The sequence below is a fragment of the Erithacus rubecula genome (assembly GCF_903797595.1).
Source record: "Erithacus rubecula genome assembly, chromosome: Z".
NCBI classification, from domain to species: Eukaryota; Metazoa; Chordata; class Aves; order Passeriformes; family Muscicapidae; genus Erithacus; species Erithacus rubecula.
Genome location: NC_136661.1, coordinates 7574579 through 7598240, shown reverse-complemented (window position 1 = coordinate 7598240; position 23662 = coordinate 7574579). Strand labels below are relative to the sequence as shown.

Sequence of the window (23662 nt, the reverse complement as noted above, 5' to 3'; positions counted from 1 at the left end):
AGTTGTGCAGCACTTGAGGTGCTGTCTTTGCATACCACCTGGCTCCCTCATAGGAGTAAATAACAATCTTTGCTCCAACCTCAGAATTACCTTTATTCACAGAAATGCTGCAATTTTTTCCACAGGTCTCCCACTGAGCGTTTGCTATCCTTTTCTGAACCACATGTGGGAACTACTCCTGCATCCCAGCCCTATAATAATGAAGCCTTTTTCCAACTTGCTTCCTTTTTTTTTTTTTTTTTTTTTTTTTTTTAACTCATGATACCACGTTACTTAATTTAAAACCACTTGCAGATAAATCTTTCTTTCCAGTCTGTGTTTCAGGCTCTCCTCAGGATTACTGTAACCCGCAGTAATTTGCAGCACTGGTGAATTTACCCTGTGGTTTTGACAGTGTTTCTTGAGCTTTCTTGTTCCCTTACTCCCTTACTAGCAGACAGTGCTAACACAGTGGTTAACACAGCTCTACTTGAGTAATCTAACTCCACTGAGCTGTCTCTCCATCACTGAATCAGGTCAGTAACTGATGCTGGAGAAATAAGAGAAACAGACAACAAAAACTTCACACTCTCTGGCATTCAAAGGCATCCTGAGCCAGGACAATAAGCTTTTTACATGTTTTGTTTCTCTGTATCAATCAGTGAACTTGGCAGTTTAATTTTTTATGGTCTGGGGGAAGTATTTTTTTTCATTCACTTTACACCTGCCAAGTTTTAGTAGGTTGTTTATGTTTGGTTGTTTCATTTCACAGAGTCACAGCTCTGATAACAGCATCCATCCTCATTTGCCTCTCTTTCCTTCTACATCAAAATCAGTGTTCTCCTCTTTCTGTCTAGTGGGAGGATGTGTTATGTGTAGGTTCCATAATTGTTCTCAGACATGGTCTTTCTGTGGCTGAAGGACCAGTGCCTGTTTCGGTCGTGTCATATGGTTCTGTCGTGGCAGGACCTTAAGGATTCAAATGATGTTTTGGAAGGTGAAGTGTGTATAAAGTCATACCTATTGTCAGTCAGCACTGAGCCCTTGTGTCACTAACTCCAAAATCATTTCTGTTGAGGAGGTGGCTGTTCTTCCATGGTGGCTGTTTCTGAAAGTCTTCCAGCTAGCTGTGACATGTTAGATAGATGAAGAAACAACACATGGTGTGATGAAACCTTAGACTTTTCCTCCTTCTCCAGTAGTTTTAAATGGCTTAGAGAAATCAGTGATCCTTGGTTCATTTTCCATCTCTTTTCTTCAACTTTATTTTATTCCCTCTTTTCTAACCACCACTGAACAGTGACGTCTTCCTTTCTGCCCATTGGTTGGAGAAGCAGTTGGTTTTATGCTCAACTGCAGTTGACACTTTTTCTTGCATCCATCACTACTAACTCACTAAGAAGTCTTACCAGCCAAGTGTTTTTAAAAATAGACAAAAGACCTTATACCCTTTGTTCCCAAATGCACTTCAGTAATTTTTCATCACTCTAGAAAAAAATTATACGCAATGTTCCACTGATTTTTAAACTGCATAAATACTGTATTTTCAATAATCCCTGACTGCTTCTCCAGACACTATTCCACACACAGATATTGTTCCCTAAGTTACACCATCAATCAGAAACCGACAAGCAGTGAGATGTAATTTACTGAGATCAAACAGCATTTTCCAGACTCTGAAGAAGTGTTTTTCTATAGCAGGGAGCTAGTGGGTGAAAGAGGCACCAATGTTTTTGGAAGAAATTTGAAGCCATGAGCAGGATCATAGCCAACAGTATCTTCTCTTTTCTTAGGCATGTTCTTGGAGAAGATGTTTTTAATTTTTCTGTCTACAGAGAAAATAATATCCCCAGGAAATATATTATTTACTCTTCCATGACATTTTTTCGTCTGGTGCTTTCCACAGACCTTAGAGGGTTAGAGGTTTCTTGCCTCTATTGTCACCTGTGTGAGTTTTGAGTGGATCCCATATATTAAAGAGCGTGAGTTGTTTCCCCAAAGTTTTGACTGTACATGTTGCAGTTGCTGTCTGCTACAAAAAACACATTCTTAAGTATTTCTCTGTTGATTGTTGGTCTGAGCTTTCTGTCCAGTGCCTGACTCCTTCATTATGAAGCCTAAGTGACGTGTTTCTGCAGGGTTAGTGGTTGCTACTTGTTGAAGACAACTCCAGTGCATTTTAAAGAAGCAAATCATACTTTATTCATTTCTTTTGTATGTTTGAAGTGGTAATCATGCTCAGAGGCTTCCTTTCTTTTAAGAAATATGTCTTGATGGATTTTAGATCCAGAAGGGAACATTAGGATCATCTACTCTAATTTGCTGTGTAACTTTACCTAAACTCCTGCAGCAAACCTGTGACTATATTATTAAGATCTCTGCAAACACTTATGTACTGCTAACTCAGAAATTTTTGAGGAAGGTAACAATGTGCTTAGAAGAGCTCCCCATCAAAATAATTGATTTTTTTAGATACATCACGCATACAGTCTACTACCCTCACTTCAGCTGCAGCTTCAGCATTATAGAGGCTTTTCCAGTTCATGTGTTGTCATGGTATTTGAGTGGGACCATTTAACTACTTTTGTTCTGGTGAGTTAACTGCCTGCTTAGACCAGTTGCAGTAAAAGGGATGAGAGATGAACTAGCAGTTTTACACTTTCTTTCTTTCAGTGATTTGAAGGTCTGTAGAAGCTTCTAGCCCTTGTACAGGACCATCATGGCATGTCACAGTGTCTTGCATATAGTAATGGGTTGATGTTTTCTGAGTGGCAAAGTGCCATCGGTCAATCTCTTTGCAGTCTGAAGTGTTTCCAAGTAAAGTGTTTTGCTTCCAGCTAAGCACAGCTGCTGCTCTTTCAGCAGAAGCTGGGAAAAAAGGTGAGAAACCAGTGACAAACAGAATAGGATGTTTGTAGAGGGCTTCCTCAATCACCAAGTTTCAAGTTTTAGGCAGTAATTTCTAGGTAGGAGGGGTATTTTATACTCAGTACTGCAAAATGTTTGCTCGTTTTTTCTACAAAGACAATGGGAGGAAAATACATATTAGAATGTTGTCAAGTACTGTGCATATACATGCAGAAGTACAATTTTGGAAGACAAGTTGAGAATTGGGGAAGTGAGAGTGGGACAAAACAACAGAATTCATCTCCAAAAGCCAAATACTTTGCATACTTTTTCTTTGTGGGTGAAGCTTAGATTTGGCTCACTACAGAATATTCCAACACCTTTCACTGATTTTCAGTCAGCCTCTCCAGCATTTATATTTGTGAAATAACCTGCGCAAAGACCTTGGTTTGAGAGAGCAAAAAAAGCACATGCAAGGTATGTGCCTCCCAGTCTGGGTCCCATTTCCACACATGGAAATTCAGCATTTGCTTAGCTATATGGAAGTGTTTACTGGATTTGGGAAAGCAGAAGAAAAATTTAATGTTCGAATAGAAAGATGCAAAGGGTAAACATCCCTGTATCTATCTGCAGACACTTCAGATTTTAGAGTAGTTACCTGGTCTTAAAGCTGGCATGGAGCAAAACCTCCTCTATGTCCTCGTTTTGTGAAATGTTGTGATAATTACACCATATGTCTGGCTATGGTTAAAAAGATGTCTTGCATTTAAAATTTTGTTCCAGCTGCTAAACAGATTTGAATTTTTTGTTTTCCTGTCCTAAGTGTCATGAGTGTTGGAAATGCAAGGAATGAAGCACTGGAGCAGTGCTGTGTTTGCAGCTTGAACATTAAGCAGGAGTCTGAAAGTTCTCCCAAAGACATGTAAGAAAAGGTGGTATTTCGATGCAGAGAACATCAGCAGTTTTGTGTAAATAAGCAAGCATTTTATGAGGAAGAACATTTCTGGTAAAAGGTTTTCTGTGTCAGCATAACAGCTTCCAGCACTAAAACACTTTTTCACAGTCCTCTCTAGAATTCAAATAGCAGGTATTCCCAGTTTTACAACTGAGGAAGTGAAGCGACACAGATGTTTCCAGAATCTGCATTTGGAGACTCACCCCTGCTTCTGTGCTTGGATGCTGTATCAGCAACAGTACTGAGCCATGGGAGAAGCCTGGCCAAACTCGAGCCGCTCTGTAAAGCACCTCTTCCAGTAGTGCCACAAGAAAGGGCATGTTGGAAGCAGTTCCCCTGCTTAAGATAAAAAGTTTCACTTTGACAAAAGCATTGCTGGAATGCAAGGAATGCTATGTGCCCTAGAAACATGCTTGAGAGATGGAAAGATTGTTTTCTTCCCAACTGGGTTTTTGTGCACCAAAATTATTCCCCTTTTTTTGCAGCTTCCTGTATATCATAATTTTGCATGAATATATGTCCTAGAAGTGAATGCCATGACAAACAAGTAAGACTTCAGAGCCACAGGTGGCACTTCAGGTGGCACCTGTGTGTAGGTTCAGAGAGGACAAGAAGTCCTGGTAAGCAAAAGGTCATTGAGACCATTTCCTTGAATCTGAACTACTTTCTGCAAGCATTAAAGTTACAAAGATGACACTGCAAACAAAGCAGGCCAGTTGGATATGGCTGAGAAGTTGTCTCAAAGAACAGCAAAAGGCCTTGCCTTTCTCTGCTCTTAATTTGCGACCAGGTGGGAAGATGCACTAATAAAGCTGCACTGATGAAGTGCTTCGGAATTGGGAAGCGATTGTAGCAAATAGCCCAAATTCTCCTCTGTCAGCCTGCTAGCCACAATTTATGTAAGCTGAAGAGTAGCTGTTTCAGTCCCAGGTGTTGTCAGCTGTGAGACATAACTCCTTTTCTTTGTGCCTCTTTGGAGAGCATCACCAGAATTCGTCGAGTTTAGAAGGGTTTTGGCAGCAGAGTGTATGGGAAGGATAAAATTTTGCACCCAGAAATTCATCTGTATTTAGCTTGTGTGTTATGTATGTGTGTGTGTCTGTGCATCTTTTCATTAAAAAGTGACCTCTGCTCAAGAATATATATCTTTAATACTGAAAGAGCAAGCAGCATTTGCTGAAAACTCCAGACTCTAGTTTCCACTACTATTTTACATCAAACTCTTAGCAATAGATTTTGAAATAACACTAAAGAAGAGAAAGGGTAAGGATCTAGATCTGTAGATCTTAAACAGTTCATTTGCATGGTTCACTTGAACTTGAGGCAACTGTTGGGTTTTTTGTGCATTCTCATTTCTGCTTCTTACAGTACCCAGTGGCTATGATGCATGCAGCTTCCCTTTGGCACTGATTACAGGGGTGGTGAGCAGATTTTGTATTACATTTTTGCATACTTTAGTTATGTTGCATGTACATGGCAATGTTTTATAGATCTCTTTAGGCAAATGACTTTTTAATGTGTGTCATTGTCATTAAAAACTTGAATTTTGGATGTAGCTGAACAGACAGTTGTTGAACATGGCCTTTTTGTATCATATAAACTGATTGAGTTGCTAACCCTGATTCATGACAGTATTAAGAATACTTGATAAGTTCAATAATTGTAATGGCAGCTGTCAAAATACATTTGAGAATGTAAGACATTCAGTATAAGCTTATTTTTCTCTGTGTGGAAATCTTTTTATAAATTAATTGTCTGTGTTCTAAAGGAGGTTGTATTAGTGAAGATTTGAGCAGTATTAAAATAACTTTTTAATGTCTGAATGGAATTCCTAAAAGTAATGTAAAACAAGCATGTTTTTGGGGGGTTTTCTGATTGTTTTTCTTCTTCTTTAGTTCAGTCCTGATTAAAAGGCTCATTTTAGTAGTTTCTTCTCTAAATGCAACATTTATGTTATGGTCACTCAGAAGCACACAGAGCAGCTTTGCATTGGATGACTGCAAACCATAGGCTTGTTTCATGACTTTTTTCTTACTCACAGGTTTTGCTGATTCATGTTGACAAACCCTTGCTGTCTGATCTGGGAGCAGCTACTGGTCCTATCTCAAGAGTAGTAGGAAAAAAACCTCTTATTTTTGAAGGGTTTCCACTTGTTTTTGTAGAAACATAGATATTTCTGGACTGAGGCTTTAGCATCTCCTAGCAGGAATTTCAAGCTTTCATGGAAACTGTGTAGGAATGCCGTCATTTTTCATGATCCTAGCCAGAGAGAGTAGGACAACCTGAACTTTCAGCAGTTGCCACTGTGTCTCCCCCCACACCTGCAAAACCATATATGCAAGCATAGTTGTTGGAAAAAGAGTTTTTCTTCATGGGATGTGTTTGTCCATTGTTTAGTATTCTGTGTGGATCAAAGGATGCAGCATTTTTTAAATAGAAGCCTGTGTTTTGTTATGAGTTTCAGGCTTTGAGTTGGTAAAACAAGGGTTTGAGGAAAGTCCTTCTATTACGAGGGAACTTAAATCAGTGATACAGTTGGCCCAGGCAGGTGCCAGATCCAAAGCAATGCATTTATGTGTACTGCCAAAATCTCTACTTCTTCAGTTTCCTTCCATGAGAAGAAGTTTGCAGTGTCTCATTGATCCCTGTCAGGATAGCTTTGCTGAGGGTGCAGCAGAGAGCTGGCAGTGGGAGAATGGTGCTGCCCATGTGGCACTGGGTCCTGAATAGGGCATCAGCATCTCTCTGTGCACTGCCAGGGTGCTATCCTGGAATACATAATGGCTCTGTTAGCTTTCCTAGGACACCTTCCTTCTTCTGCTGTACATTCTCTAAGCAGAGGGAGGTTTCTCAGTGCCTCCTGCAGTTACGAGCATTTTAGAGCCATGTGTTGAGAGACCAGTGCCTTGTACCCACTGCACCCCTGGACTTAACCTTGTGCACGTATGAACTGCTCTTTACGTCATGGTGGGTGGTGGATGTTACTATAGCTGATGAGGCCATATGCTTTAGAGGATGTTGGGTCCTTCTCTGAAAAATATCAACACTGTCCACTGAGCTGCTTTCTTTCACACCTGGTATGGCATTGATGCTCTGAATTTGTTACCTCTGGATACAGAAGTTTTCCCACTGTGACAGAAATTCTGTGACAGAAATTTTATGACAGAAATCAGACTTTTCTATACAGTTATAGAACAAATGAAGCCATCTTGTCAGGACAGTAGTGATTACCCTGGTTTGTAATTGTTAACAGTGATACTGCTGGCCTCTTTTCTTTAATGTGCAGTTGCATCCTTGTAACTTGTCTGGTTAAGAGAAGAGAGAACTCCATATTCAGCTATGATCTTTTCAGTGTGAGAGCCTGTCTAGACCACCTTGCAGTTCATGTCAGTTTTGCACCTCAGGTGAGTCTACATCTGAGCTAGTTCTTCTGCAGCTTCTTCTGCTTGTAAAGTAGAGATTGTGAGAAACTCTAGCAAGAGAAGTGTTTGTTACTGACCTCTAAAGAAAAGGAGAAAAAAAAATAATTGCTAAGTCTCTGTAGAGTAAGCTGGCCTTGCCGCATGCAGGAAGCTGAACTGTGATTCTTTTCAAGTGGTTGTTGCAATCTGTGGTGCTGCTCCCAGAATTATCTCAGGGGAAACAAGGGTAGCATCTGTTCCCACTTCCATGCTTGCATGCTGTGAGTTTTCTGTCTTTTCCTTTCCCCTATCACAAAAGCAAACTTCTAACAGAAGAGAAGAGGCTTTCCTACAGGCAGTGGGCAAAGTTGCTGGAGGATGTTGGAGTGCTGTATGTAACTGCACAGGATAACAGGGAATCATGTTGGGAGCAGGACCAAACAGCCCGTAATTAATTCTATTTATAAATATACATACTTATATTGCATATGTAAATAACACTGATGTATGTTCCCTGAACTTGATGTATGTAACCCTGTGGGACAGGGTAGGGGACAGATACCAAGGCTACTTGATAGGCTTTCTTAATTTGGCAACATCAGTGTGCCTGCCCATCAGACATTTTTAATTCTATGATTCAGTGTAGCTGATGAGTTTATTTCCAGTGCTCCTCACAGGCATAGCTCAGGCCAAGTACAAGTTGAATAACCTTCAGGAAAGCTGTGCTGTCCTTCTGTCGGCCGCTGTCTTTGAAAATTGCCTGCAGAGTTAGTGAGCAGGAACAGTTAAGATTTACAAACAATGATGAAGCTTGTCATGCATCTTTCACCATTCATCATCTGGGTGCCGTGGCTGGGCGGTGAAGTGTTCTTCATAAAAACCAGCTCAGTGTGAAATACACCTCGCAGCAATGTTTACTGCTCTGAAACTCGTCAGCAGCCCTTTATAGTAAATCCAGATTGCGATGTGACATTACAGTATATCATTGCAGAGCGCGCTGGGGTTTACACTAGGAATGAGTGCAGTTCACACCAGATGAGATGTCGAAATTGAGTTATGTAGGAATTTGGCTGTTATATGGGGATAGCTTTTGTTTTCTGAGGACTGAAAGTTAGCTTTATATATATAATATATATAATGTACACATACCTGCACTTGTGTGTGGGTGCCTATATCAATATATATGGATATATAGATACACATACACATTCTGTATGCACATTCTCTATACAAAGACTGCATACACTCACAGATTTCTCTGATGGGACCCTGTCTTACGTTTATGCTGTTTCTTAGTAAGTATTTTATTGAAGTGCTGCATTTTAGTGTTGCCTCTTCAGTGAAGTAGCCATTTATTATCAAGAAATCCTTTCTTCAAAGAGTTTTCTATCTACAGTAGAAGTTAAGTAGTTGGCTGGTAACCACAGAGCTGAAGAGATTTGGTTTTTGTGGGGGTTTTTGTTTGTGAATGTCTCCTAGAGCTTGGAAGGTGAAGCTTTGAACAGAATATTTGGGGAAAACTTAAGCAGAAGTTTTAAAATACAAAAAACGACAGAAGTTACTGTATATCTGGCCACGTGCTGGGATTGGCCATTCCTGCTTGTGTTAGTCCTTTCAGTTGCAGTGTGGACACAAGGTCATCGAGAATAGGATAAAATAGTAGATGCCTTTGTCTAATTATGTAAGTGGGAAGTCAGTGCAAAATACAACCAAGACACTTAGTGTATAAGTAAGTTGAGACTAAGTCTTTGGAGATAAATGTGCTGTCTTGGGCATCTGGTGGTCTGAGAAGCACCTGGAGTTAACCAGTAATAGCTGCATAAAGTAGGAAGCATACTGTGCTGGTTAGCTTACAGACAAGGACAATAACTTGCTTTAGTAAAAGTTAAGTACTTTGATGGTAGTTAATGGGTTAAAAAGAAAGAAAATATTTGAGATAGAAGTGAAGTTTTTAAATGCTTCCCATGATTTTGGATGGTTTTATTTCAGTGCTGTTCTGCAAAGCCTGTGAATTAAGTTATATTTCACTATGTATTCAGTGCTGTGACTGCTTTATCTTCTGAGGTTGAAACAAAGCTGTCATTTTCTGGAATCTTCACTGCAGTCTTTTGTTTTTATTATTGCCTGACTTTTCAACCAGAGGGGAAGATATATTTGAAGTACTGTTATATTTAATTTTAGATTTCGGAGACCTGTGCTCAGCTATTAAATACAGTTCGGAAGTGGAAAAAGGAGTGGGACTGTCGTTGTTACTACCAGACAGGAGAGATAACTGTACTCCATTTGTCCTCCTCACCTGTTTTGAGTTCTTATACTTGTTTTTGCTTTGAGTGCTAATACTGCAATGAAATTGTACTTTTCTAGCTCTGAACCGTTTTCACGAATGTGTTTATTTGTACTAATTTTATTTGGCTTTTTTGTTACATTTATCCAAAAGAGCCCAACACTTTGCCAGTTGTAAAATTGATATTTGAGTCTGTTACAGTCAAAATGAAGGTAAAGGCTTCAGATTCTCTAATCTTGCAAGTATAGAGGCTTCCAGGCTTACCAGTAGCATTCTAGTCTTATTTGTATTCATAATTAGTTAAATGATCCAGTATTAATCTCACCTACTTCTTTACCAGAAGCTTCAGAGAATCTGGTGAGGTTTCTTAGGGAGGAAGGAGGGTAGAGGATGGCAGGAGGTGACAGCAGTGGTGATAAAAGTGTTAAGTATTAGTTACGAAATTTTTTTTTACTCCTTTTATTTTGAGAGGGAAAAGTTTGGACACATTACTTTTGTGGCTTGAATTAGTGGGGTAGATAGTAAAACTGTCACTTACAACGTAGTGGTTTCAGGCAGCAGAATGTTGCATATAAAATCAAAGGGTCACAAGCTTGACTGCTTTATGTATCTGCTCAGTTTCTAGTAACTTTACTAGGCTGCAGACTTCTGATATTAGTAAGTGATGCCCTGTCATAGGGATACTGGCTTCAGAAAGCTTGAGGTCTTTACGAATGGGTAGTCAGAACACTTTGGTAGAAGTTACAATTTAATTTCCCATTCTGCCAGGTGACTCCTGCTCTTGCAGTGTTTGTTTTACATAGACCAGAGAGGTCTCTCTCCATGACTTAGGGCAGGAATTAGGGAAGATACTCCAGATACCACATTATTTACTGCAGTATTGGCATCCAGTTGCTGCTGTCCAGACATCTCCTAATTTGAATTAAATGGGTAAGTGTGGGCCAGGATTAAAAGAAAAAAAATGGTATTTTGTAGACCAGGTCAAGTCACTTAATTGTATATTGTTTTCTCACACAAAAGTCTCATGGTGGTGGTGACCTTTTATTACAGTGACCCTGCAAAAACCCAAAGCAGATGTTACCTACAGGGCACTGTAAAAACAGTCCAAGAGAAGTGGCTCAGAATAGGGGAAAAAAAACTGCACCACGAATTAGCTAGCAGTTCGTTGGCTGATTATAATGACTACCTCATACCATCCAAGAATTGTCAATCATACCTTAATGTTTACAGAAGTGAAAAGTCAATGTGTAGTTGTTTAATTTGACATGACTCAGTCTGAGAAAGTGCAATGGCTGGAGGGGACAGTTAAGTAGCTGTGCTCCGTGTCAGCCTGTCTCGCTCCGACTACTGCGCTAAACGCTTTCCTGATGAGCGATAGATTTGTTTAAATACCAGGATAATTGCTAGCTACAGCATCCAACACTCTTTTAATGCCTTGTACTACATATGTATTGGCTCTTGCCTGAGGCTGTTTGAGGTTTCTGCAGGGAAGAAGGCATGTACCTTCAATTACATTGTTCTCCTTCGGGTTTTGAAGGGTAATTGTTGCAGACATAAATAGGCTATAATAAATTACATTTCATTTCTTCCAAACTTGTTGAAGTAGATCAGACATGCCAGCATTACAGCTGCTTTCTGCTTGTGACATCGTGGTAGTCTGCAGTACAGAAAACACAAAAAGAGCAAGAGAAAGTGCTCCTTCACTGGAAAAATGGAAAAAAACCAGACTTGTAATGCTATACTGGTCAAAGCCAGTGAACTTGTTTTTCACTCATAAAAGTATTTGCTTCCCCTTGCTGCTTCCAAATGAGTAAATTATGATAATCTATAAATATTAATGTTGATTGTGACTAATCAGAATAGAAGAGAGTCTCAGCTCTGCTCTCTAATTAGGAGGGCATCCACATTTTACCTTTTTAGTGCTCTTAGTGTTCTAAGGAGAAGACTGAAGAGACCAGGTAGTTTCTGCCAGGGTGGTTGCCCACTGATTGCCTTTTGCTGAGCACATTCCTGTTGTGTCACACCACACACACAGTGGTGCACCCACAACACAAATGCCAGCAGCTCCCTACCCTTCCCACAGTGTGCCCCCACCTCTGCTACTAAAGGGTCTGCACTTGGTACCCAGAGACTGATGTAAGAAAAGCTGAAAGCCTTGTGTGTGGATTACAGCTCCCTTAAAAAATGTTTGAAGGGATTGGGGAGAGCGTTTATTTTTTAAGTGTGCTTTTCATAAAAGACTAACAAAATGTTGAGATTGGTTTTGAAATATGTTAAGAATTGAAGACTTAATTTGTAGGGATTCATTTTACTATGTGATGAGGAAAGAGTGGGAAGCCAGGTTGTAAGAGTATTCTCTGTAGTTCATTTTGAAATAAACCAAACAATTATAATTTAATTTCTTTTTTAACACTAGTGTGTATATATTTGCATTTATTCCCTGCTTTCTCATAATTTTACAATGTCAGTTTTAAAGCTGTATGCCTGATGTCTTTCTCACAGTATCTGTTAAATTAGTTAAGTTTCTCAAGTTGAAGATTTGTGTGAGGTCTGAATCACACCCTGTATGCTGTATGTAGGTTGTTTATTTATTCCAAGCATAGCATTAATCATATTAGACTGCTAAAAGTAAAAGGATGTTCCTAGTCCAGTTGGCCAGTACTTTTGTTTCCTTTCTGGACATAGAAGGAAAAGAAAAATCAATGCGGGCTCTTTCCCATTTATTTATAAATGATTTTGCCTTTCAAGTTCATTCTCTGAGCAATTGCAGTCGCTGCAAGAAGGGTTCTGTTTTCCCGTCCTGAAACAACTGTTTACATTAGTTTTTCAATATTGAGGCAGGCTTGAGCTAGCTGTATATTTCTAACTACAGTATAAATTTTCCTAATCACTCTAAATCAAGACTTCATTCTTAGTTTTTGTTGTTTCCTCCCTTGAATAAATATTAACTTCCAGTTTGTAAAGCTGTCTCTACCAACACATCTTGCCCCAATGCTTCCCTGAACTGCAAGTGCTTTCAGAATCTTTAATTTTGTGGATTGAGTCTCTAATTTTTCCAAAAGCATAAACAATGCACATAGAGTTGTGCCAACAGAGTCTAAATCAGAGTGAAATATCACTGGCTTGTTAAGAGGTGTTTGGTGTATTCCTGTTAGGTGGATACATTAATTCCCCAGGACTACCTGAAATGAAGATGCAATTGCCTAATTGTTGTTAAAAAGCCTCACGGAGGGTTGGCCTGTAGTTTGAAAATAAATGCCTCTTCTCAGCAGTGGAGCTGACCTCTGTAACTGCAACTCTTTAACTTTCCAGCTTGGACATCTGCTTTCCTTTCTGCCTTGAGCTGTGTGTGTGGAGTAGGACTGCCTTCCTGTCTTCCAAGTGAGGGGAAAACACCTGCCTTGAGCCTGAGTAGCACCAAGTACAGAGTTACTGTGCAGTGCAAGCTCCTTGCAGCCCATGCTCTTGACTCCCTTCACCATCCCCTGTCCATGGTGGGTTGCAGCAGGGCTGTATGATGCAGGACAGCATGAGCTCCAGTTTTCACTTACCTTCATGCTGCCTTGCCCTTAGAGTGTTGACCCGCCTTCTTAATGACCAGAGTTGCATTCAGCACTGTGGAAATTAACTGAGATGGAGTGTTGGAGTGATTTCCTTGGAGGCAAGCAGTCTTTGATACAGCCTCCAGAGTCTGGATTGGGCTCAGAGACCTGCCTTAAAATTTTCTCTACAACAGATGACAATAATGAAATTCTGATTATCTGTTTATCTATTTAAATACTTTAGAACTTTCCTGCCACTATCACTATCTGGATTTCAGAGAGTGCCAGGCACGGGTAGGGAACTGCACATTGAAACTTGCTGGCTACATTTGCTCCCATCCAACCTTAGTAAGGAAAGATGGCACAAGAGGACCTAGTAGCCTTGACAGAAGCTAACACAACCAAAGTTTTTGGACCCTACTGGCAGGCCCTACAGCATGTAGACTGTAACCAGTGTGATCTTTGAGAAGTTTTGGTCCTTCCTAGCAAGGGTGCTGCTGTCAGGATCCAGAACAACTGGCTGCTGGTGGGTTGACCTTCCCACCAGGTGGGCATCACCAGGTGGGGTGTAGGACATCACTGGGCTGTGGAGATGGAGCAGCAGCAGCAGCAGCATCATTAAACACAGCCCATGCCCTCCAGCTGATGGCACACACTCAGCATTACTTGTATTGTGTTCATGGAAATGAATATAAATACAACACAGTGGGTCTGTCTTAAGCCTAATGTTGTGTGAAACTTCATTTAACTTACTTGACTACCTCAAAAATGTTGTGTGTTTTTGTCCCTATTTACTCAAGTATTGTGACTTACTGCAGCAAGGTTCTTAAACTTCGGGGGGAATAAATCTCCCTTTTAAATAAGTAGCAACATTTTTACTCTGCACATACCCATCTTGTGCTGTGTATTTCACTAATACTTGTTTAACCAGTACTGCAGATCTGCTGGACATGCATCCAGATTAAAGCTAATATTAAAAATGGTAATGCTGTGGTAATACAAAGTCACTTTAAAGCTTTCTTTTTTTTAAATTGCAGATTAATTTAATTGTAAGACATAAACGATCAGGCTTTCTCTTTCCTCCTACTCAGTTTTGGACAGAGTCATTGGTGAATATAGTGTTGCTCATGCTGAAGTCAGTGACAAACTTCTTTCCAAACCACATTTTGCAAGTGTGGTACAAGTTGCAGATCATTGTCTTCTCCCTTCTCAGTAGAGACAGTTGAATTATAAGAGAATTTAAGAAGTAAATAAACTTATCTGCAAGTTGGATATATATTGTATTTACCATAACAGATCACTTCCATTAGACCTAGTATTTTTGACTGATTGTTTAGTAACCTCTTGACTTCCTAAAGCTTGCAAGTTATGTCCAAAAAAAAATTTTTAAGCTGTATAATATAGCACTGTTGCACTGAAGACAGTGTTTTTTGAAATTGAATGGTTAAACCTGAAGGAGTTGAGTCCATCATTAATAACTATTTGATTATGCTTTGAGCATTGGGACTGTTGATCTCGGACATGGATTTCATCTTTGTTTTGTAAATTGACATTGGCAATGATGAACTATGAAGAGAAGTGACCAGAATTAACATTTACATTTATGTGGCTAGTCTTGGTGTTGTGCAAACTATTTTTTTGTTCCTGATATACTAGTGAAGATTAACAGCTTTTCTGACCCAAGAATGGAGAGACATTCAGCCAAAATAATGTTGTGCTTGGATTCTATGCTGAATACTAAAAGGTTTTATGTGATTATTAGAGGTCTTGGAATCATGTTTCTTTCCATTAGTACGATTACACAAGGGAGAAACTTTGTGCCTTTTATTTTGTGTCTCTGCTTACTCTGCTACTTGATAACATTATCCTGAACCTCGAGTGTACTCTTTCCTTTAAAATTAACCATGTTTTTCAGAAAACTTTTTGTTGCCTCAGTTGTTGCAAATGGCACTGTGTTTCAGGTAGGACTGTTGATACTTCTGAGATAATTATTCACAAGGAACTTCTTTGAAGACAGGTTTGAAATACATGTATCTTAAAAAACAAAGTCATCTGTATTGTAGTGATGCCCAGAAGCAGGTAGCCCCAGGAGCAGGGGCTCCCTAGTTATTTACTGTGTTGCTCCAGGAGACATATGTAGCCTGTGAGGTTTTCTCTTGAAACAGGAAGCAGTTCCCTGTTTCATCTATACCCTCAGTGTCAGCAGTCATCCCACAAAAAAGCCTTTTTTCCATTCTGTCACCTCTTGTGGCAGTATCTGCTGGTTAGGTGGTGTTTGGGATGCATGGAAAAGCATGTGTCATCAGCATAGGAGAGGACGCAGACCCCAGATGAGATGGACAGTAATCAGTCTCCACAGAATTAGCATGAAGTCTCCTAACTGTGTCTGAGGGAACTCCAGGGTGCTGAGAGACAATGCCATGTTTTGTTCCTTAGAGCTGGTCAGAATTTGTTCTAATAGAAACTTTTGCTTTGGAAAAATCTAACCTACTGATGGCTTTTGCTGAAATCAAGTATTCCTGCAAACTTAGAACAGGATAGACAGCTGGCCTTCTTTCCTCAACAGTCTCACATTTTAAGCCTGGAGATGAGAGTCCAGAGAGAAACTACTGGGGCTTTTCAGTAGCTAGAGGGGCTGTCAGGGGCATGACTGACTTTTAAATGGGGCCTGTAGATAGGACAAGGAATAATGATTTTAAACTAAAGGAGGGTAAATTCAGAGTAGAAAGGGGAAGAAACTTTTACAGTGATGATGGTAAAATACTGGCACAGTTGTCTGGAGAGGTCATGGGTGGGAACATTCATGGGAACATTCAAGGTCAGGTTGAATGAGACTGTGAGCTACAGAGTAAGGTCATTATGTATTTCTCAATAGATATGATTGATAAGTTTCTATTTTAATCTTGTAGTTAGATTTTGATTACTATAGGAGTAAGAAAAACGATCCAAAGAGTGGATTTTAAGTTCTTTTTTTTTTCTTAGTTCTGCCTGTCTTTTGTCAGTCTTCTCAATATAAAACAACAGGGACATCTTTTTTTTTTTTTTTTTTTTTTTTTTTTTTTTTTTTTTTTGAGAATGTTTTTTGGTTGGAGAATCAGTCTCCAATGTTTTGTGTGGAATAGACAAGAGTATCTGACTTCCAGGAATAAAGAGATTTAAGTCCCAGCTTTGTCACAGTCTTGTTGCGTGATGAAGCAAATGGCTTCACGCCTCTGAGATTCCTTGCTGCTCCTAGTTAGTGACAGATGTCCAAATACCCCCTATACCTCACAGCTACTTTTTAAATCCTATCCTTCGCTGGAAATCAGTGCCTCTTCCTATGTTTCTGTGGCTATTCTTCAGTCTTGAATCTTTAAATGGTTTGTTGGTGGCCTAGTTTCTGTTTTTCAAAAATTTCTGTTGAACTCTGATGCAATGCAACCATTTGTTCAAGTCCTCTGGTGGACTGTGAATGTCTGAGGGAAGTAAGGATCTCCAGAAGTAGGTCTGGTGGTCAAGAGTCTCTGCAGTAGTGGCAATACAGCACCTGTTCTTCTTGTAATTCCCTAATTCTTCAAGGTGCGGTGCAGCTGTGTGCCCAGGACAACATAAGGGATTAAAGAGAGGACTGGAGATGGCTAGGGCTTGAAAAGGGAGATACTTTTTGCATTTCATCATTATGCCTTTCTTTATAGTGTTAATACCAGGTTAAAAACAGGTCAAATCTTCATCCCAGCTCTTTTGTGGCTGAGGTTGTCGTGCTTTATGTGTAATCATAGAAAATGTTTTCACTTACAGGTGACTCGAAAATGATCTACAAGAAATGCCTGGTTTACCTCGTTACCCAACAGTGGGAGATGCCTGCTTTATGTTGAGATGCTAGAGAACGTTTTGTCTCATGTCTTCCAGCACAAAATCTTTGTGAAATTATTAAAATAATGTTTTCTTTTTGAGAGAGCTAGCTGTTAGGGTTCCTGGCAGTGGAATATAAACTGGGGAGGTTTCTGTGGAGAACCTGGCTGGGACTTAACTCAGTAGAGTAAGAGCTTGGGTTGCATGCTCAAGAGGCAAGTAACCATTCACTTCTGCTAAACAAAGAGAGTTTATATCAGCTGAACTCCTTGTGTCGCCTTTCAGTCATTCAAAGCAAGAGTACTCCCCTCAGCACACCTGATGTTTTTCTGAGATTGTTCATTCTCTGCTTTTCCCAGCCTGCAGCAGTGGCTTAATGACATTGAGTTAGCCACAGAATGCAAAGCTGGTCCTTCAGTACTGCTCTGCTCCAGATGGTGCATGCAAGCATGGAGGGCAGTTGCTTTGTAGAGATTGGTGTAGTTTCAAGCTATGTTTTGGAGTCTGAGTAAAAAGCCTAAGCTTCCCAAGTACCATTTTAGCATCCTGTCTAGCTGGTAGTGGGTGAGAAGTGGAAAGGCTTATTTGATTGTTTCACATATAACTGTAAGAGAATTTAAAACCAGAGGTGAGGGAGTCTACAGGAGGGTATTTTCTCCAGCTTCTGGTTTCTGATTACATCAGTTATGGCCCTACCTTCTTAGTTGCTAAAACTTCAGGCATGAACTGGAAAAGAATTGAGATAATCCATGGTAAAGCATACTGAATAAAGATCTCTATTCAGATCTTTACTTTTATCCTGAGTATGCTGTTTGAAAATACACAATACTACTGTGGGCATCCAAGATAATCCTAATGGCTTTAAATGCTAGTGACAAGGGTAGGTATTAGAGAAGGGGAAAATGGCTGTGCTGTGAAAGTTTACCTGTGTTAAGAGATGCAGATGGAGTTGGCATTTGTTTTAAGATCTTAAGCTTGTTTTTATTTTTCCATCAAAAAAGCAGCTCTGTTTGTTGCTCTTGTAACTTCTTGTCAGCAGGAAAATATCCACAGACATATATTTCTAGAACTAGACCAGTTTCCATTGTATTAATAGTTTGCAAAGCAGAAAAGCAGCATCTCACCCATATTCTTGCAAATTAATGTGCATTGTGGTCAGCACGGAAGACTCCATAACACACTGATCACTGAAACAGTTACTGAAAAAACATCACTGAAAAGACATTTCAACTGGTCAAAGTAGTATGTGGAGTTTATTTTTAAGGCAGTGGTTTCCCAGGCCAGTTTGGTTTTCAGGAGCCTGTATGTGGGATCTTTGTAGCCTGGAGTGGAAGTTGCTGCTTGCAACAGCAGTAGTCGTCGCAGAAGGAAGGTGCTTTGGAGGAGAAGGTACTGTGAAGAGCAGTTCTGTCCACCCTCGTGCCAGAAACTTATGCATGCTTTAGTGATGCTCCCATGCCATCAAAGTGCCAGTAGCATTTAGTTCTTCATTGTATATGTGTAGCTGTGCTGACACACAAGTGTGCACACAAGGAAGAAGTGAATGGCCCTTAGCAGTGTGTAGGACTGACATGTATGCTTACTCACTTTCCCTAAGAAAGGTGAAAGAGTTTTTAAAAATGAATTGTACCACTCAATTTTAAATCTTCACAAATTGCTCCTTACTTAGAGTTTAATAGTTTTTTAAACATAAACTCAGGACATTTCAAGCATGAATGTCCTTCAGATTTCTCACATCACTGAAAGTGTATTACTCTTTGCAGTCCATTGAGTTTTGGGAATCACTCAAATTAAAAGTCAATGCAGTTACCAGTGTCAGAAGACTTAAGGTTTTGTGTCTGTGGATAGAATCCTTTCTCACTTCTTTTCCTGTGTGATATTAGCTGATTTTTTTCATATTCATATGGCTCAAAAGTATTCAAGTGCTTTCCAAGGGTAAAAGGTAATTAGATCAAGGAATGGTCTTTAAAAACTGTCACAGGCCCCATTCTGGTATTGCTGTTTATACAGACAAGGGCTGTGTAGCAGCTGTGGGAGGATCAGCTGCAAGCCTCAAACAGATTAAACTCATATAATTAAGTCAAAAAGGACATGGGTTTTGTTTCTTTGAACTTGAGATTTCTACATTTTAGTGCTGTATGATTAAAACACTGAAACAGAACGGCTTATTTCCTTTTTGCTGCCTTTTTATAGCCACAAGTCCCAATCTGAGTACCCTGTACTTTTTTTATCAGTGTTGCACCTACTCACTGCACTTGCTTGACTTCAGTGGTTGTTAATTGCAGTGGAGGTGTCTTGGGTTGCAATGCAGAACATAACCAAAGGTATGTGAAACCAGTCATCTATTGAAACAGTAGGGCAGTCATCTTATCTCTGGGGGGTATCTTTTGTTAATGGACCATCTGTTAAAACCAGGTGGGACAGTGTCCTTTGTCTTTTCCGTGACCCATCCTCTGTCCAGGAAGATATCTTCTGCTAATGAGCCATCGAGTCCACTGCATGACTGATAAAATTACATCATCCCACTGGCAGATGCTCCACCCAGGGGGAGGAGCCAAGCCTTTCATTTTTCCACTGCGTTCTCAGAGGAAAACCAGATCCTTCTACAGCATCACTGGGCCTTCTGAGGGAAACTACACCCATCTCCAGGACCACTGATTCAACAGACCCACATTTGTCACTGCAGCCACCATTTAATTGGACTGCTACCTACACCCTGACTGACGTGGTGTCAGGTTGTATTCTGACTCTGCCAGTGTATTTTTAATACTGCATTTTATTTTAATTTTCCTATTGGTTGGTTGGTTGGTTGGGGGTTTTTTTGTATTTGCACTTACTAGTCAAGAAATGTTATTTCTGTTCCTGCATCTTTGCCTGAGAGCCCCTTAAATTCAAAATTACAGTAATTTAAAGGGAGGGGGTTTATATCTGCCATTCCAAGGGAGACTCCTGCCTTCCTTAGCCAAACACCTGTCTTCCAAACCGAGAGAGGAGGTCTGTTCAATAAAGCAGTCCAGGTCTAGATACAGAAGTAGCAGCATTACCCGTTTGAGGTAGATCTTGATAGTGCTAGATTGTCTTTAAAACCTTTTTGGCTCTCATTGCATATCCTTATGCATATTCAGAGGGCAAATTATATAGCCCAAATATAGCCCAAATTGCCTAATAAGGAAAGCTTTGATTAATTTGAAAGTCAGTGGAAAAACTGGTGGAACTTCATTCATGTAGAAGACTTAGGAGCCACCACTTGAGATGCTAAGAAACAAATTTGTTTGTCTACCAAGGAAGTTGCCCTCTGTGTTATTCCATGATTTATAATAAGCTAACATAGAGTTGCTCTAAAAGGAGACTGCAAAAACAAAGTGGCAGTTTTGCTGTGGTAGAGTTTTAACATCTGTACTGTAACGTGTTGAATTTGTTGGATTCTTTGTGTTCAGAGAAAAATAACAACACTTCCTGAAATTTGTCACAGGGATTTATAAATCTCAGTATTTAAAAGTGGGCCTTTACATCAATTCAGGCACATACATGCTTAGAAGTATTAGCAAGTCCTTTAAAATAAATAAACCTCTTGCCCACTGGCTATTTGGGAATAAAGGAAAAATTATCCCCTTTTAATTTCAGTTGTTTCCCACGTACTTTTGTCCTGGAGTCCAGGAACACAGGATCCATACAGTCCTAATTCTTCACACACCTTGGATTTGCTAAATCAGAGCAGAATGAGGTTCTGAGAGTTGCAGAGCTGAGCCCTTGAGGCAGCCAGCCCTATTGAGGTGATGCCAGCTGCATTACTATATAATGCAAGGTACCTTATGGAGAAAGGTCCTGGCCAGATCCTAACAAAGCTGCACTTGTTAGCAGGTACAACCTAAAGGTGTGATTTACCATTGAGGAGCTAGTCTGTAGGACACATCAGGAGATGTGATAATCCTCTATATTCTGTAGGTGATTTCCCCTTGGACATTGATATGTGGACCTACAGAGCATCTCTGCTCTGTCATTACATAATAGTCAAAGCATGAACCCTAGGAGATACTCACCTGAAATGGTGCACAATGTGTGTTTCAGAGTATGGGAGCGTGGTGCAGACTGGGCCGTACAATGAGTATGTTTGTGCCAGTTCCTTTGTAGAAATGTTCCTCTGTTGTTCTGCTTACTTCCTGTAATCTGCATGTTTACCTAGGAGCTCTTAGGCCATAGTAAAATGACTTAATAGAGGAAGTGAAAGGAAAAGACAAGTGATATCCCCATCCTGACCCTGAGGAGATGTGATTTCTCCTTGGCTTCAACCCTGCTTAAACACTAAAAAGGAAAGGTAGGAAACACACCACTAGAAATCTGTGGTATGTTCTCATTGCAGAAGATAGTTTGGCTCTTGGAAACCGCAAGGATAATTTCTGAGTCTGCAACCACTTCCTGGTTTTGGGGTTGGCAGGCTAGAAAAAGTAAAGATGTAGACAGTTTTTCCAACTAAAGTTCCAGCCTGTTCTAAGTGCACATCAGTGCACTGGTTATTTCAGACCTGGACTTGTTGGAGAACTGTTTAGCTGTTTTGTGCATTTGATGCTGCAGACCAGATTCTTCATCCTGTGTAATTAAACCAATTAGCAGTATTTGCAGGATGTATAAAAGCTGTATAAAAGTTGCAAATTGCCTTAACTACGTTTCACTCCCTCACGTCTAAGCACTGCGTTATTTTCTTTGTATTTTACCTGGGAAAAAATGTAATATAGGGTTAATATCCCATTCCCAGGAGTTAAAAAATTTATGTCAGCTCTAAAAGACAATAATAGGGTCTGCTTTGGCAGAGTGATGTTAGAGCCTTAGTCATCCCTTATATGCATTAAAGGAGACACTTGCCTTAAATCAAGGAGTCAGGTTCTGCAATATCAAAAATGGTCAAAACTCACTGAAAGAAATGGATATAGCTATTTCGTCTGTGCATGGGTTAAGTAAGTGAAAATGTGTGTGATGTCCAGTTCATAATGTCTTTTCCATCTCTTGGTAACCAGTGTTGTGTTTAAAAACAAGAAAAATTAGTAAGCTGAGCTGCAGAAACACGGGATACTACAGAAATGGAGTGTTGGTGTTTTTAAGAGTGTATTTCTAATTTTCTCATGAGTAGTGGGCTAAACCCAGATGATGCAACTTTCCTTGATTTACTTTCCTTGAATCCTGTTGGATTTGACTGGCAATCAAAGTCAAGCCTAACCTCATCTTCTTCATGGAACTTCAGGGCTACTAGAAGTCCCCAGAGTCTGAAAGCGCCCAGCGCTCAAGTGTGGAGGAGCAGCTCACTTAAGCACAGTGGTGTGATTTCAGGACAGAGTTTAAGCCTCAGCTACATATTCCTTGTTTTTGTGCAGTTGTACTAGATTCATCACGGCTTCTAAGAAACAAGCAATGGCTGTAAACAATAATCTCTTTTAAAAGGCCACAGGCCTGTAATACTTTCCACTGAAGAGTAAAATCCAGAACATAGTATTGATGATAAAGGTGTCAGGGGCTCATGGAGTTCCTGCTGTGATTTAGTTTCCCTCCAGCTGCCTCAACTACTGATGCATTTTGCTAATTACATCATAGATTTTCCTATTGATGAACAGAATCTGGATTAACACGGGAAGCACTGATGTTACCCTTTGCCTATTATTGTTGTACAAGAAGCCGTGGCAGATGCTGGCAGTTAGCTACACAAACATTAGTATTAACGATTGGCCATTTGGAATTGGTGACAAACTGCCGGCTCCTGGAATCCTGAGCCTGAAACCAATCAGGAAGTTAATGAGGAGAGAAATTACCACTGCAGCTTCCCCTTAATTATATTCATGGTAGGCAGGAAGGGAGTGTTGGGGGTGGATCTCAACTCATCTAAGGTTAGGAAGGTCAGAGACCCTTTTACTTGGTTTTTGTATCTACTGCAAATTGCAATGTTGCAACCGTTCCTAGCACTGCATTAGTTTTAAATTTTGTGATATTTGGCCTCAGCCTCGGGCTGTCCGGGACAGGGCCTTGGATAGCTTCCTTGTGGGTGGAGGGATTCAGCCCCCAGACCTCCAGTTGTTTTCCTCCCATCGCTGCTCACCTCGGCGTGGGGAGGGAGAGCAGCACCTCAGCATGCACGAGGGAACCTGCTCGCCCCTCTTGCTGGAGAGGGCAGATCTGTGGGGGTCTCCTCTGCTCGGGCCCAAGTCCTGTCTCAGCCACTGTGTTTTTTTCTCTCTCCCTCACTCGCAGTGTTTTCGCCCACCAGCAGCCAGGACTCCGGGCTGGGGTGCCTGTCGAGCAGCAGCGAGAGCACCAAGGGGGACCTGGAGTGCGATCCCCCCGCGCAGCCCGGCGGCTTCGCCATGAGCCCGGTCCAGGAGGGCGGCGAGTAGCGGCGGCCCTGGCCGGGCAGGGCGGTACAGCAGCAGCGTTCTCGGTTTGCTTGTTCTGTTTGGGGATTGCGGGGGACGGGCGGGGGGTGTTTGGTTTCTTCTTCCCAGGTGCGGGGCGGGACGCCAGCTTCCCCGGGGGCGGCCCGGGGCCTCCCCGCCGCCGCCAGGGCCGGCTGCCGCATCCTGCCGCCGGGAGCCAGCGCGGGCCAGGGCGGAGAGAGAGAGCGGCGCCGGGTAGCGGGAGCCACGGTAACCGGGAGTCCTGTGCCGGCCCCTCCCCGCGCAGGGGCCGATAACTCATCTGTGGGAACATCATCCCGCTGTGCCTTCCTAACGGTTCCTTGCGGGCTAACGCTGCTGCTTGGTCTGGGAATGTTCTTCTCATGTCGCCAAATTAACATATTTTGCATATTACAGTTGAGTGCCTTGCCTTAGATTGCAGTCTA

General features: G+C 40.9%; 2 protein-coding genes across 2 annotated transcripts in view; one reads left to right on the top strand and one right to left on the bottom strand.

Moving 5' to 3' along the window:
- The window catches only part of LOC306814396 (putative COBW domain-containing protein 7), a gene marked incomplete at its 5' end in the record, with an annotated part of 373307 nt that overhangs the window by 273410 nt on the left and 76235 nt on the right, over positions 1 to 23662 (bottom strand). The window lies entirely within an intron of this gene.
- Positions 1 to 23662, top strand: part of DMRT1 (doublesex and mab-3 related transcription factor 1) — a 55977-nt gene that overhangs the window by 32132 nt on the left and 183 nt on the right. Inside the window, exon 5 of the mRNA XM_079330055.1 lies at positions 23074 to 23662. This exon is cut by the window's right edge and continues 183 nt beyond it. Within this exon, the coding sequence (XP_079186181.1) occupies positions 23074 to 23216 (143 nt within the window). The 3' untranslated portion in view covers positions 23217 to 23662. The remainder of the gene's footprint in view (positions 1 to 23073) is intronic.